This window comes from Cyphomyrmex costatus, unplaced genomic scaffold, assembly GCF_001594065.2.
Source record: "Cyphomyrmex costatus isolate MS0001 unplaced genomic scaffold, Ccosl1.0 scaffold306, whole genome shotgun sequence".
Lineage (NCBI taxonomy): Eukaryota > Metazoa > Arthropoda > Insecta > Hymenoptera > Formicidae > Cyphomyrmex > Cyphomyrmex costatus.
In genome coordinates this window covers 300374-315093 of record NW_017277190.1, presented here as the reverse complement: position 1 = coordinate 315093, position 14720 = coordinate 300374, and the positions used below count along the sequence as shown (strand labels likewise).

The 14720-nt window shown below is 35.5% G+C and overlaps 1 protein-coding gene across 1 annotated transcript; it reads right to left on the bottom strand.

Moving 5' to 3' along the window:
• Positions 1–7691: 7691 nt before the first annotated feature.
• LOC108775704 (uncharacterized) lies at positions 7692–14124 on the bottom strand. Its single transcript, XM_018542139.1, has 2 exons — positions 13534–14124; positions 7692–8555 (listed from the first exon to the last, which is right to left on the bottom strand). Exons 1-2 carry the CDS (start codon positions 13820–13822, stop codon positions 8413–8415), a joined length of 432 nt encoding a protein of 143 aa, XP_018397641.1. The 5' UTR covers positions 13823–14124; the 3' UTR covers positions 7692–8412.
• Between the last annotated feature and the right edge of the window lie 596 nt (positions 14125–14720).

Here is a 14720-nt window from a genome sequence, read left to right as displayed (position 1 = left end):
AATATATTGTATGGTATTATTTCTGAGAACTGATTATCTAAGGAACTCGCTATCGGGCAGCTTGCTTATATGTATAATAGATACGGTTTGCCTTGTGTTTGCTGTTGTTGCACGTGCCTTAGTTGGCATAAATATATATTTATAGTAGGTATACTGTCGTATATCTTTTAATATCTCTCAAATAGAATATATCATACGTGGAAATATATTTCATAGTTTTTATTACTATACATTTTTTTAAATGAACGTTTGAAATATTTTGTTCTATAATAAATTAATGAACGTTTTCATAAATATATTTTGTATAACAAATGAGCGTTCAGACGCACTTGAACATACGAGTGACCAGTTTTAGAGACCTACTTTAATAAAATTTTGTATATAGAATAAGAACAAGTCAGTTTTGAAATCTTCATTAATTTCGCGATATTGACTAAAATTCTCAATATAAAGAAAAATAAAATACAAGGAAGAGAAAGAATGCATATTGATGAATTTTATCTGTTTCTTTTAGGAATTAAATGTATATTTATTTTACTAAATATTTTTAATGATGAAATATACAAAATCGAACTTTTTTGAGCTCCGTCCGGGATTTTCTATTATTCGATTTACTACGTCGCGTCGCGTCGCGGCGACTGGCGCGTCGCGGAGACGTCGATTTTATTTATAGACTTGGGAGTGCATGACTGCATCAGGGAGAATGAGTGAAGAGAGTTATTGGGGTGCACGTTGAACAGCGAGGGAGTATTGGCCTCGAGAAAGGAAGTCTATTTCCGGAAAAAGGGGGAAATTCTAATTTGCCGAGTCGTGCGTTTGAAAACGCGTGCACGTCATTTGATTTGAAAAATCAAGTACAATGATTTTCATATTGACATATTATGTACGCAGAATGTGTGATCGTAAAATAGAAACAAGGAACATTTTAAATAAATCAATAAATTAAAATAAATTAAATAAATTAAGTTGATAATATTTGTGGCTCCAAGAATAAATTCAATATAAATTAGAGATGAGCTTCTGCGATTGTTAGTGTAATTATATGTTTATATGTTTAATATGTAATTATATAATTATATTATATATACATGTATGCATAAAATTTAACTAATGATCGCGGGAGTTCACATTGGCACTTTACTTATACTATCAATTAACAAATGTAAAAAAAGAAGAATGATCTTCATGTTATTTATATAAAGTACAATATATTTTAAGACTATACATGTATTAGACTATTTGATAAGGCATATTTCAGAAACTTCCGCACTTTTGAAATTTAAAGGATTGTGTCAACTTCAAGTTTCAAGTGTGACCGCCTGGCTCGCGTTACAAAGAGTGCTCTCGTAACTTTTTTTTCTTCAAGTCGCCAGTAAACCGGATGCGACATTACCGAGCGGCACGAGTCATAAAAGTACGTTAACCTGTTTGGCAACAAATTTTTAGCCGTTTCTTTTTTTCTCGAGCAGCGGCAATTTCTTCGCTTCCTTCGTGATAACTCTAAAACGCGTCGCTCTCTTCCTAGCTCTCTCTCGTCTCACTCGCTCGCCGAGATCGTTATCGTGATGTGCCGCACTTTTGGCGAATAATCAAAAAGATACTCAAAACGAAAATCGACACCAGCTGTCAATTCTTATTAGGCAATCAACTTTGTTCTGAAACAATCTTGAAATTTAACTTGTATCTCATCATAACGTCCACTGTCAAATTTATACACGTATTGTATACATTCAACGAATTCTTCGAAATGTGATTTTCTCTTTGAGCATTTCCGTTTCTTGTAACTCATCTAAAATTAAGCAATAACATACATTTATTTATCGAGCCAAAAATAATGTGTTTTAGAATTTAAAGTAGACCTTTGTTAAACATTTACATTTGAATAAATTGTAATTCAATTGCATACCGACTTTAATGAAACTTTTGGTTGACAAACTGAAAATGGTAAAAAGATAGGCCAGATTGCTCGACTAATGCATTCGTCGTAGCCGTATCTTTAGTCCGTGCTCTTAACTGCTGCTAATGGCGATCTCTTCGAGTGCCGGAGAAAGTAATCAAAGTCCAGGATGCACGAAGAGAAGAAGTTTAGAAGGCGCGCGATGATTTCGAGCCGCTTGAGCGCAGTTGTGGAGGCGGTGATACGGAACGACCGAAACACAAACGGACATTCGTTTTTTCGCTCTTTATATTCATGCTGGAAGTGATTTCACGCTCCGAAGGATCTCTCTTTGGTCTCCAGACAGGATCTAGGCGAGGCATCCTGCTATCCTCTTTCCTTATATATTATATATATAAGCATCGTTTAGTTATTTATTACTTACTTATTAGTTCTCCTTACTAATTTTCCTCTTGATTTTTAAACAATTGTTTAGATTATTATTGATTATTGATTATTTTCAAATATACTGTATTTAATATAATTTATATTTTGATATAAATCATTTTTTGTCGTAATGTTTTATTATTGTTTATGGAACAGAAAACAATTACAATAGAAAAGTTTTTAGTATTTGTGATTACATTATAAAATTGCATGATAAAATATTGAAAGCTCCATTTTTGTAGTTATTGCTGCTATAATGTTAGTAATAATAACTAAAATAATATTTTTAATTAACTTTAATATTTATAAATAATATATATAATAATATTCAATTAATTGAATTAATATTAATTAATATTAATATCTCTCTTATTAAAATGCTCTTAAATTGAATTAAAAAAATATTTTTACGTGGTTTTCTATTAAAACTTGGTGGTTTGAAAGGATTAATTATAAATTATAATTGTTTCTGGGAATATATTCTTTTCGATATATAAGAGAGAACTGCACATAAAATTACTATTATTAACGTTATAACGATAACAATTATAAAAATGGAGTTTAATGGAGTTTATGGTCATTGATGGCTCAGGGACTTTGATCGCAGCGGCAGATGGATAGTAATTCGCGTCTGCTCGCTTGCTGGAAAGATTCTGGAAATAGCGCCTCGCCGTCATTCTGTTCTGTTGTGATCCAAGAGAACAGGTCATGATCGTGATCAAATTCGCGACGATTCTCACAAGGAGCCGTGAGAGACAGGACGAAGGACGTTGGCTCTCGGTGATTCGTAACCCTGAGCGACTCGATACGGTTAGTTTTTGCGGTGTCTTGGTCCACCGGCCAAGAGAATCGGAGGAGAGGTCTCTCCGTGAGACATCCCTAAGGGAACCGCATGTTGCAAACGCACTTACTTTGTGTAACCGTAATCCATCGGCGATAGATTGATCGAACTTCGATGCTAAGAGGGAACCACCGACTGAAATTTCATCGTGCATCAGATAAATGTGTCGTTTTTTATTTCTCTTTATATTTAATTTATAGTGAAAGTATAATATATAAAATTGTTATCTTTTACATAAAAATTAGTAACGCAGTATCAATTTCTTAAAATTAATAAAATAGTAAGCTTTTACTTCTATTTGTTTATAAATATATTTTTATATTAAACAAAAAATTACAATAATGATAGTATATTTCATAATTTTTACGCAAATTTTATAATATTACATAATATAATGATAATATATGTATATACATATATAACGTCAATATGACTGTTGATAGATACTGCGAGGTACTAAAAATTTAAAAGTGCCAAATCATATGCAAAAAAACCACCGGGCAAATGGTGTTCGCGTGGCGGGTCAGGCCAAACGGACACTCGAACCAGTTTTCGCGAAAGCCGAAAGTAAAGGGGTCGACGAAGCGGGTCTCTCGATATGAATGTCCTTTAATTAGAGTAGCCTGCTGGACCTTCTTTCAGGAGCGCGTGTTTACAGGGTATTAGTTAATATATCGTAGATACACGCGGGGAGAGGGGCGGAGATGTGGATAGACGCGTGCTGCCGTTAGAAAGTGAAATGCTACAGGGCGAGTTCGTTTTGGCCATTGTGGACATCGTTTGGTGATCCTCGATCGGGCATTTACCCCTCTCATTTAGGACCGACCCGATCCACCGTAAAGATCGCAATTTATCGCCCTTGCCGACACGCGTTTTCTTACCAGTTTGCCTGGGCGACAGTTGAAGTTTTTCACGGGAGTATAGGAACGAACCGTTAAAATTTTTGGTACTGATTTGCCGCGGTAGATATAGTTTGCAAAAGAGATTGAAGCAATATACAACGTAATTTATTATAGATGTTCAATGGAATTATATAGTAATTCGTGACATTTTCAAGATGGATGAGAAAATGCATCCTTTTTTTTATAGCTGAGATTTTTATTTTCAATTGAGTCAGACTCTACGAAATATTTATAAATACGAAAAACAGTTTCTGTATATACGCCTTGACTTGAAATCTTTTATTTGATTCATCTGCAATAAATATTCGAGCTATTCATTATCAGACCAAGTAATGAAAGCATAAATCTAAAAAAATGATTTATAGGTTTGTACACCAAAAAAAAAAGAACAGTTTGATAGATCATTCAGTCACGATCGCAAGCGATTCATCAAAATCGATCAGCCGGGACTATTACGATCAGGTGCTGTCGCAACCTAAACTGGTTCTATAGCTAATTCAATCAACTAAATGTACGATGGGGTGCATTACACGTGTATCGGCGATAGACATCCATTAAGTGTACATTCAACAACACACCTGGTGTCGTTCTAGAGATGTAACTAAGGCAAGCTTTGAATTTCAAAATGAACGGCTTAAATTTTTGAGTCGATATATCATTCAGTACGGAATTCGAGACAATGCATTATTTATAATTTCTAACTACATGATAATATTAACACAGTCTTAATATTATTATATTTGCAAATGCAATATTAAAAACATGGATAATTTTCGGTAATGCTTTGAGATTTGACACACCTTTAAATTAAGTTAAATAAGAAATTTTCAGTTTTGGTAGTTTTCTATCAATCATACGATCGATGCTAATCATCCGTTGCACCGTGTAACGGTCGAAAATCCACTTATGAAGCGACATTTCGTCAATATTCGATTTAACGCAGGTATGGTTTTTGTGTTCGAGAGGCACCGTATTAGTTACTATTATCGAAATGACCAGTTAGGATGACAGCCATTAAAACTATGAACCAGCTGCTTCCCTTCACAGAGTTTCCCCCATAGGTAGAAGACCCTGCGGTGCATCGTGCATTATAATTAACCATATAGCGACCGCGTCGAGTCACCCCCATGCTCGTATTGACATACAGATAAGTAAACTGCTCACCTACACAGGGTGCCATTAAAAATATGTTGTAATATATTATTGCCATTATAAAATTATGTTTTAGAATCGTGTTATTTTGTCACGTAATAAATACATATCTCTCATTTGTTACAATAACGACATATAAACTAAAAAAATGTTTTTATTTCATGCAATAAAAGATAAAATCATAAAGAAAACAAAAAACTTATTTTAAAAGAACATAATTTTATTTTTATATATAAAAAATCAATTAAAATATTAAAATTACATTTTAAAATTAATATTACAAAATTTTTAATATTTTAAATATTCGAACTCATTTTCTGGAACAATATACTAAAAAATAAGATATTTTTATTAAAGATTTATTGCATGCAGTGCAATGTATTTTATTTAAGTAGAAATTGGAGTAAGTTTAGTTTCATATATATATTTAGATATTATTATTTAATTTATGAATTTATCATTATATATTGTCTCAAAAATTATTTTAAAAAATATAAAAAAGTTTGTTAGACTCATGCCTTTAGTAATATATTTCTTAGTTATATTATTCTGATATAAGTTAGTACAAGTTATACAACTTTATTTCAATATCTTTATTCTTTTTTCTTCTTATTGTATTGTATTAAAAATTTTTATAAAATGTTTTAAATATTTGATCCACTTTGTAAACAACTGATTATCATACGTGTGCATCGCAACAGTTTTTATGTCACCCTATAGTTTTACCCCCATGTATCCATCGAGACCACCATGGCACGCGTCCAGGTGGATGTTACAAAATGTTCGTTACAAAGCGCGATTCGTATTGCTCAGCTGTCTAATTTTCGATGATTTTGACTCGAGCCTTCACGTGTCGATTATCTTATAAAATGCTTCGATGGAATATTAGATAATGTCGATTCGCCTGCCGCTTTTTAACATCTGTATAAGGTCTGTTATTAATTTAAAGATTTTGGATGATAGCAAATATTGGACAACATAAATATTACAGCACAATAATACGTGCGATACGACTACTACTGTCTCAATCGATTAATTTTTAAGTTTTTGCTTGTAGAATTAATTTCTTGCTAATCCAGAAACAAACATCGTTTCTGCTGAAGAGACGCACAACTTCTATAATTATACTGTTCCACATTAGTTTCACGTATTTGTGTTGATATTATTTCAAGTTTATTATCATTTCCTGTATTTGTGAATTGTTAGTCGTTTGGTGTTTAGTCCTTTCAAGAAAGCTACTTCACATCAACAAATAGGATGGATTAGGTTATTTTTAACAATAGTGGAGCCCCCCGCAGAGGGAGGGGTGGCGGAACCTACTGCGTTCACGCGAAGCGACTCTCACCCCACCTCTTCCTCTGCGAAAGAGCTTGCAACTTTTATGTCGTTTTAAAGTGTATGCGTAAATTTGTTGGTGTAAGGTAGCTCTCGTTTCGCGTGGAAAGTTGAAACCATGTAGAAGTCGTACCCTCCTTTGCAGAAATGCAATATTCATATCTACTCATCAAGTGCACTTACACGGACATGATTGTTAAAATTTTTGTGTAATTGTAAAAATTTATATTCTTCCCCAATATATTTATTTTTGTATAAAATCAATTTGTTTAAACAAAATGATAATTTTTTACTATGTTTAAGCGTTCTCCTTCCTGTAAAAGATACGCCATAACGTCTCTTTCGACACCTTTTCTCATATACTTACTTGATGACAGACGCTACTGCATCTCCTGATAATGGCATTATGATATGTTCACTATGTTATTATAATAATGTCAATAGCATATTTTACACGCTTTGACGTGAAGTAGAATACCTGCTCGATATTTTTTGTGCTACTAAACTTTTACGCAGAAATTTTTTGTAAAAATTTTTTTGTATCGTTCTTTAAAGAAAAACTACTCAGAGATATATCTGTGTTTACTTTTATTTTTCATCATTTTAAAGTACCGAAGATTTATCATGTATAGAATATAAAATATTATTTTACATAAAAGTGACACTAGTATAGTTCTTCCTACTTTCTACCAATGTAGATTTTACCTTTAATCTTGGTTTAACTTATATAATGTTCTTTTAATTCTAAGAATTAAAAAAAGACAAAGAATGAATTAAATCGAGATATTACAGTTCATTCTACATTGGTAAAAATAAGTATTAATGAGTCAAATGAGAGATGTTTTATATAGCTGAAAAAATTATTAATTATTAATTATTATTCTTATACTATTATATTATTATTCTATAGTATAATCATCTCACGTATGTACCTAATAACACGGTTATAAAAGATATATAGTATTTCAAATATAATAGCAAAGGAAGTAAAGAAATAATAATACAATAGATAAGAATGAAAGCACAATAGTTTATTACTAGCTTAAGTGACTAGATGACTAGAGAACTTTCTCTCTTATTTCTAAGACAACATGTACATAGGACATTCTCCTATCTCTTGCGATGAGAATGCGGAGTTGCGAATAGACGTTTTGAATTAGTTAGTCTTTGGAGGCGCTGCATCGTTGGTTTTGTCATGGAACCAACCGTTTCAGGCTTTCGATAGATAGTCACCGCCATGAGAAATTTTTAATATACTATTAAAAACCATATCAATATGTTGCTCTAAAATGATATGTCGATCATAAATATTTTAGTTGACAATCGCGATTCTCACGACGATAAATCCATCCAAACCTCCATAAATATCTCTCTCTCTTTTGACAAATTATTTACAAAAATTAATTAATACGTCCGTCGCGATTAATCCTAAGGAAGATTATTACAATTATTGATTGATGATAATATATAGCGCTCGAAAGACCAAGGAACAAATATACAAATTTCAGTAACGCAGACAAAGTCCGGTTTACGCAAACAATCGTCGAAACCCCGCGACTAAGAATTTGTGCTCACTTTTCAATAGTTGGCGATTATCACTTTACACAGTACGTTTTTCATAATTTTAAAAATACTATTTAAATAATATTTTAATAATCCCCCCCCCCCCCCCCGCTAAATGTAAAATATATTAATTTTGTTTAACTTATTTAAAGCTAGCTGTTTTCTAGTTAATTGTTTTACCGTCCAATATATTTAAGTTAACATGGCGGTTTTTTTCGCTACCGCAGCAAAATAAGAGACAATTGCATGTGTGCACGGGGTCTATGTGATAGAATATACGATTAATTCAACGTCTTCTATGTGGACTTCGTTATAGTTGTCGTTGTCGTCGTGGGGGCCTTCGTTGTTTTCGACGATTCCACATTTTGCTTCGACACGTCTATCGTGGCCGTCAGCGGCTTTTTGTTCACGTCGCATACTTTTCTAGCTCGCCAATAATCTGTAACAAAAATATTATATACGATTATTATTAGATATGTATTGTTTAACCTTATATTACTCGCACGATTTTATTAACATAATTAAAACTATATCGCATGCCCCAATATACTCCTATTATAGCTCCAGTGCCATATTAGCATTAGAGGCTAACGTAGGCTATTGCTTAAGGACGGCAAGTGTAGGGAGGCGGCATTTTTTTAAAAAGAAATTCTAAAAATAATAAATTTTTTTGATTAACAAAAAGTAAACGTGCAATAAAGATAAAGTTTCTCGATCCCTATAAATGACCTTTTTTGTTCCTTACGCCAATATGGTTATTGGACAGTTGAATGGGGATGACAAAAACTCTTAATCTCTCCGACTCTGACTGAATATCTACAATGATTACGTAATAGCATTCATTATAGTGAATTTATAAAAGCGACTCCAGGGCCCATATTCTGTACACGTCTACCGACAGTTGTCGGTGTCATTAAGTAACGATAGCCAATAAAAACTTTTCTCCTAAAACAGTCCTTACCATTGGTTATTGTTAATTATCGACACCGACAACTGTCGGGAGACGTGTACAGAATATGGGCCCTGATGATATACCTAGTCAATGTATGTCACATACGTACGCATACATGCATAATTATCAATATAAATGTAGACCAATGTTTAGCGTAAAGTAGGCGTATATTGGCCACCTTATGACTGAACATCCCACACAAGTATAGGTAATGAAAAATTGAGCATCGTAAAAGATAACGATATTACGGTATTACGGTACATATAAAATTATAAAAAATTAATGAGATTAGTAAAGAGGTCATTCGTTTTGATTATTCATACGTTTCGCGTCATATAAATAGCTATATATATCCTCGCGAAGAATCACGTAAAGCTTCTCTTGTAATAAGTATATTTTCAAGATACCGTAATAGTCAATTTCATGGATCGACTGGGTTAGGACGCGACGTAGAGTAACCTGTATAGGAACACCGTACGAGAAGAGTACGAAATTTCCACAACAAAGACTGCGTCTTAGGAACACCCTAGTTCGATCAGGTAGCCACCTGAGTGCTCTACCCTCGTTTCTTTCTGCTTTTCTCTCTTTTTCTGACTGACTACTTGACAGGTGCGACTTAATATTAACAGTACCGGTTTGGAAATCTGTTCTTTTTTCCCGATACTTTAACAAAAATATGAAAGGCGTAAAATTGCATTCGCATGTCTTTTATTCTGTGGCAAAATATAAAAAGTCTATTTACACAAAACGAAGTGTCCGCATTTGTGATTTATGATTAGATCCGGTTAAATTTCCCATCTATTTACAGCTAAAACCATAATGTTACATTATTGCGGTCATGTTCTTGCAACAGCTTCTACTATACTTTAACCAAGTTTGAACATCTTGGTTGATATTCACACAATATGGAATATGATTTAATCGGGTAATATCCGTAATATGGCATTTAAAATATTGAGGAATATTAGCGTTTGCGAATCGATACAGTAAATAGAGTACGGTCCAGGTACGATCGATGTGAAAAAGACTGAAAAAATCCACAACCGCCATATGTCGAGGACATGATCCTTTCTCCGCGCTTCTCTCTTTTTGGCAACGGTCCGCCATATGGTGCGCGAAATCGAGTTCTTCCTCAACCCAACGTCTTCTCTTTCTCTCTCCTCCCTCTCTCCTCTTTTCTCTAGTCGCGTTCACGATTTCGCTTGTCAACATCTGTTTCCACGCCTCAACGTGCCGCGAAGTAGATCCTAGATGCGTCGAAAAAAGCTCGACGCTTACCTGTCCATATGTCTCGAACGTGATTCCACCTCGAAAATTTTCTTTTGTTCGCGGATCCGAATGCGGTCCTCCTGACGCGTTCTTTACTCGAGCGAAGGATTTCGTTTGAATCCTACGCTTTATAAGGCGTCTTCGATTTTATGGAGAAACCACACGAACGGCTCACGAAGTCTGCTAAGTCGCAATTGAAGGATCCCTTTGTCAATATCTTAGGATCAAGAACATCGAGAGTTTTTTATTCTCCCCGACATGAAAAATAATGTTGCGATCATTCTTCGCTTTGCATTACAATCCGTGTTTATTTTTCCTTTAATTAGTTATCGATGAAAATAGAGCTTCAGATCGTGTATTTGAGATAAAATAGGTTTTGATAAAAAATAATAGTTTAGATATTTTTTTATTTGACAAATTTGTTTATTGCGTGTGTGTGTGTGTGTGTGTGTGTGAATATAAATCTTTATTATTTCTTTTAACTTCACAGTAGATACAAAGATGAAAAACATATATATATATTAAAATTATTACAGCAATAAGTAAAATATTAGAAAACTCTGTCTCTTTCTATCTGTTGTATATATCGTGAGACTGATAACAAATTCTGTTGGATCTTAAAAGATGTTAGATACGTAAAGGAGAAGTGAGAATTAGTGTATTTAGTTGTGAGACAAGTTGTATTTGCATGAAATGCAACTTGTCTCAGCAGGTGGTGCGCGACCTTCGTAAGGTCTCGCGCGGCACGGTATCGCGTGTTCGCGGGTCTGATTTAATCGTGGGAAAAGACGTTCTAGTCGTCATGGGCCCTTAGCAAGGGCCAACAGGTGTCGGTGGAAAAAGAGCTGGTTGCGCCGTCCCGCTCTGTTGAATTTTCGAGGGTCTCGTTGTGTTCCAGCCCAAGAAGTCACCGTGTGTGGTGGATTATCAGTGCAAATAGGCACAGGATCTCGGTACGAGGTTGAGAAACCATAAGTTTCTCCACTCTGCCAAGATTATCGCGTACGCGTGTTTCAACGTACACGGACGCGCGCGTGATTTCTTTAACCTGTGAACCACTATAAATTCCTATATATAATTTCAAAAAGGTTAATTAGGAGCCATTCTACACTCTGATCGAGAAATAAACATTTTTTTTTTTAATCCTGAACAACAGCACAGAAGGATCAATTTTGTTGAAGTATCTAAAAATTTTGCTAGATATATCATAGATCTGAAAATAATTTTGTTGCACTATCAAAATAATTACGTAGAAAATTCAAGTATGATGAGCAATGTCGTGAAAAGTTTTGAGTCTAACAACGAGTTAGAGCATCCTAATTATTTTGATAGTACAACAGAATTATTTTCTGATCCAGCTCTTTTAGATATTTCAAAAAACTGTTTTTTCCGTGAAGGCACATTCGATTTGAGGGCGTGCAATCCGATCGGTAATATTGGTTTCGTATAAAGAAACATGCAATATTTTGCACTTGGTCGAAGAAATAAAATGTCCATTGTGCATAAGAATTCATGCGATAAAATGAGAGAAGTGGACTTGATTGCATCATGCCTGAAGAATCCAAGGAATGCAATCATGAGTTTCTTTTACTCCTTGGAAATTGGTCCTTCGATGACTCAGTGTCCTACAGGTACGTTGTCGCACCCGCCTTAGATGCATGACTCATAGGTGTGATCTCATTCCCGATCGCGACGCTCTTTCTCTAACTGCATCCTGCACGACTGGCGACCGATCGCTTCTCACGATCGTACACCACACGTGTCCACTTATCTTTTCGTGATAACGCAAGTATTTTTTTCGTAGATATATTTGGTTGTTCCGTCGAAACCAGTGAATATTTTCTCAAATGTAATAAAATTACGTAGAAAAAAATAGTGCTTTACTATCGTAAATCCAAATTTTTAACAAAATTATATTTAATAACTATATTTAGTAACTATATCTAATAAGATAATTTAATTACTTTCCATTAATTATTTTAAAATTTCAAAATATTCCACCTTTGGATGATATATTTTTAAATATATCTATATAATTTTTCAGATATATTAACTTTAAAATAAAAAATTAAATATCCATCGATAAAGATTGTAGAAATGTATTATTCATTTACATTTTATTTGAAACAATAAAAAAAAATTGTTTTAATCATAATTTAATGAAAAATAAAAAAAAGTTGTTCCTACATAGGATTCTATTTATAACAAAATTCTATAATAAATCGGTTAAAGAACTATAAGTAAAAAAATTGACGGAAATTATTTACATATGTGTCCGTAAATCGCCTTTTAGAAGGGAAAAGGAGAAATTTTTGGTCCGAGATTTAGACTACTTGGATTATCTGCAACGGGTCTACGACCCGTTTATGACGCGTGCTTCTGGCGTAAGAAACGACAGGGTGGAAGGTTGGTCAAAGGAGAGCGTAAGACGAGTAGTCGAGAGTATTCTGGCGAGGGACGGCTATATAGAGAAGAGAGGCGAAGAGAAGGCGGAAGAAAGGCGGCGGGTTTAGAATAAGAAAACAGGTCGGAGCCACGCGACCAGGTCGCGTCTGCGCGTCCGGCTTCCCTTTCTTCGTCATGGCTTTCCCGCCAAAAAGCCGCCACTCGGTTTTTATGACGCCATAACAAGAGATTCGCAATCCCATTCCAGTAGGCTAAATAGCAGTCCATTACATAAAGAAAGCTGATTTGAACTTTTTTTTGACGATGAACTACTTACAAGTCACGAGTTCCGAATGTCCACGACTATACTGCATGCGAATCGTTACATAATTCTGTTCCTACTCCAATAAACTTACTTAGTGGCATGCCATATTGAATCATAGGTGTGTTCTTGTCGTTGCATTAAAACTTTTTATCTCGTTTTCGCCGAATTTCAAATATTGTAAATATACCTATTTCGTTTAACGTGTAACAAAATAGTTGAGAACCGCAAAGAAGTAACCTTATTTTTAGATCTATGTTCATGCAGAAATTTAAGAAGACGGTATTGGTCGACCTACTTTCGCGCGCGATGCATCCCGCGAAATTCGTGCTCGTTGTCCGTCCAGGAAAATTTGTCGAACGTATATGCTCCCACATGCATATTTCGCGACATACGCACGCGACACGCGTTCGCGCGCCTAAATTGCCGCCAAGGCTCGTCGATAAAGTTCGCGCGTTGATATTTCGCGAGAAGAGAAATGTTGCTCACCGTGAATGCTGGTCTGCCTTGAATACGGATTACTCCGCTTTTTACCGGGCGACCGGTCGCTCTTCTCGTTGTTCCGTTTCTGGTAATTATTTTCCTTATCCTCGGAGCGAGGATCTACTCCCCATCTCTTGGCGAACTTGCTCCTCTCCGCGTCCAGTGCCTCCTGGAGCATCTCTATCGTCTCTCGCGAATTTGGCCGGCCAAAGAGGCAGCGCGGTACTCGTGAGGTCATCGTCGTCCTGGGCAACAGCGTGTAGTAGATTTCGTGATAAATCGAGGCTGCCAGCATTTCGGGTACTTGTTGTGTTATCACCGTACGCGTAGTCGAGCAAGCGGATCCCTGGGACTTTAGTCTTCCAGTTCAAAGTACGTATCCACTCGCTTCTCCGTTTCCAGCGAATATAATACCAAGATCGTCGATTACTTCCAGTTCTTCCGAGTCAATGTATTCCGGAGGAACAGGTGAGTCTTTGGCGGTGTAAATTCTGCTGATCTGTTCGACTTTTCTGTCAAGTTTTCTTCTTGAACGGTCGCTTCTCATGGGCTCGCACGACGTTGAGCAGCTCCGTCCAAGACCCTCGATTCTCACTGCTCCACGGTCGGACTAGTTCTGGTGGGATGGTTCCGAGGTTCCAGAGCCAGTCGACTCGTATCCGTTTGAGCGAGCCACGAGGTCCGGTGCTCCCTTCCACCAAACGTTTCAATTCAAATCTGATTGGCGCGCCGTGCTAGGTGCGCAGTAAAAATGGCGCGAATTTTACGTAGTGACGTCTTCGTCGTACGCACGACGGCGTCCAATCGCATGTACTTTCTCTAGTGTGTATGTTCTCCACGTGTACCCTCACCACTTCGTTCGTTCAAAATCGTCCAACGGATTATGCTAAGCGATTTTTCGTGGTAGGGAAGAGCGAGCGCGCACCATGAAGCGCATTTTTTTTGCCTTTTTTCTAAGTAGCGCGACGTATAGAATGATCACGATCGTAGTTCGAGTGTGTCGCGATAGGATTCGTAATGATCTTTCTTCCGGCGAACCCTTTTCGAATTGCGTTGATGCGTCTTATCAATCGCAGGAGCGCATGGAAAGATTCTCTTTTTATTATCGGTCCGTAAATTGCCCCCTTCATTTTTATCCAAATCACTAGATATATTTAAAATATGTTTCTTTTATCAATCTTCAATATTGTTCG

Coding starts and splice junctions, on each gene's coding strand:
- LOC108775704 (XM_018542139.1), bottom strand. CDS start 13,822: ATGCTGGCAGCCTCGATTTATCACGAAATCTACTACACGCTGTTGCCC. Junction 8,556..13,533: donor AAGGCAGACCAGCATTCACG/GTGAGCAACATT, acceptor TTTTTGTTACAG/ATTATTGGCGAGCTAGAAAA.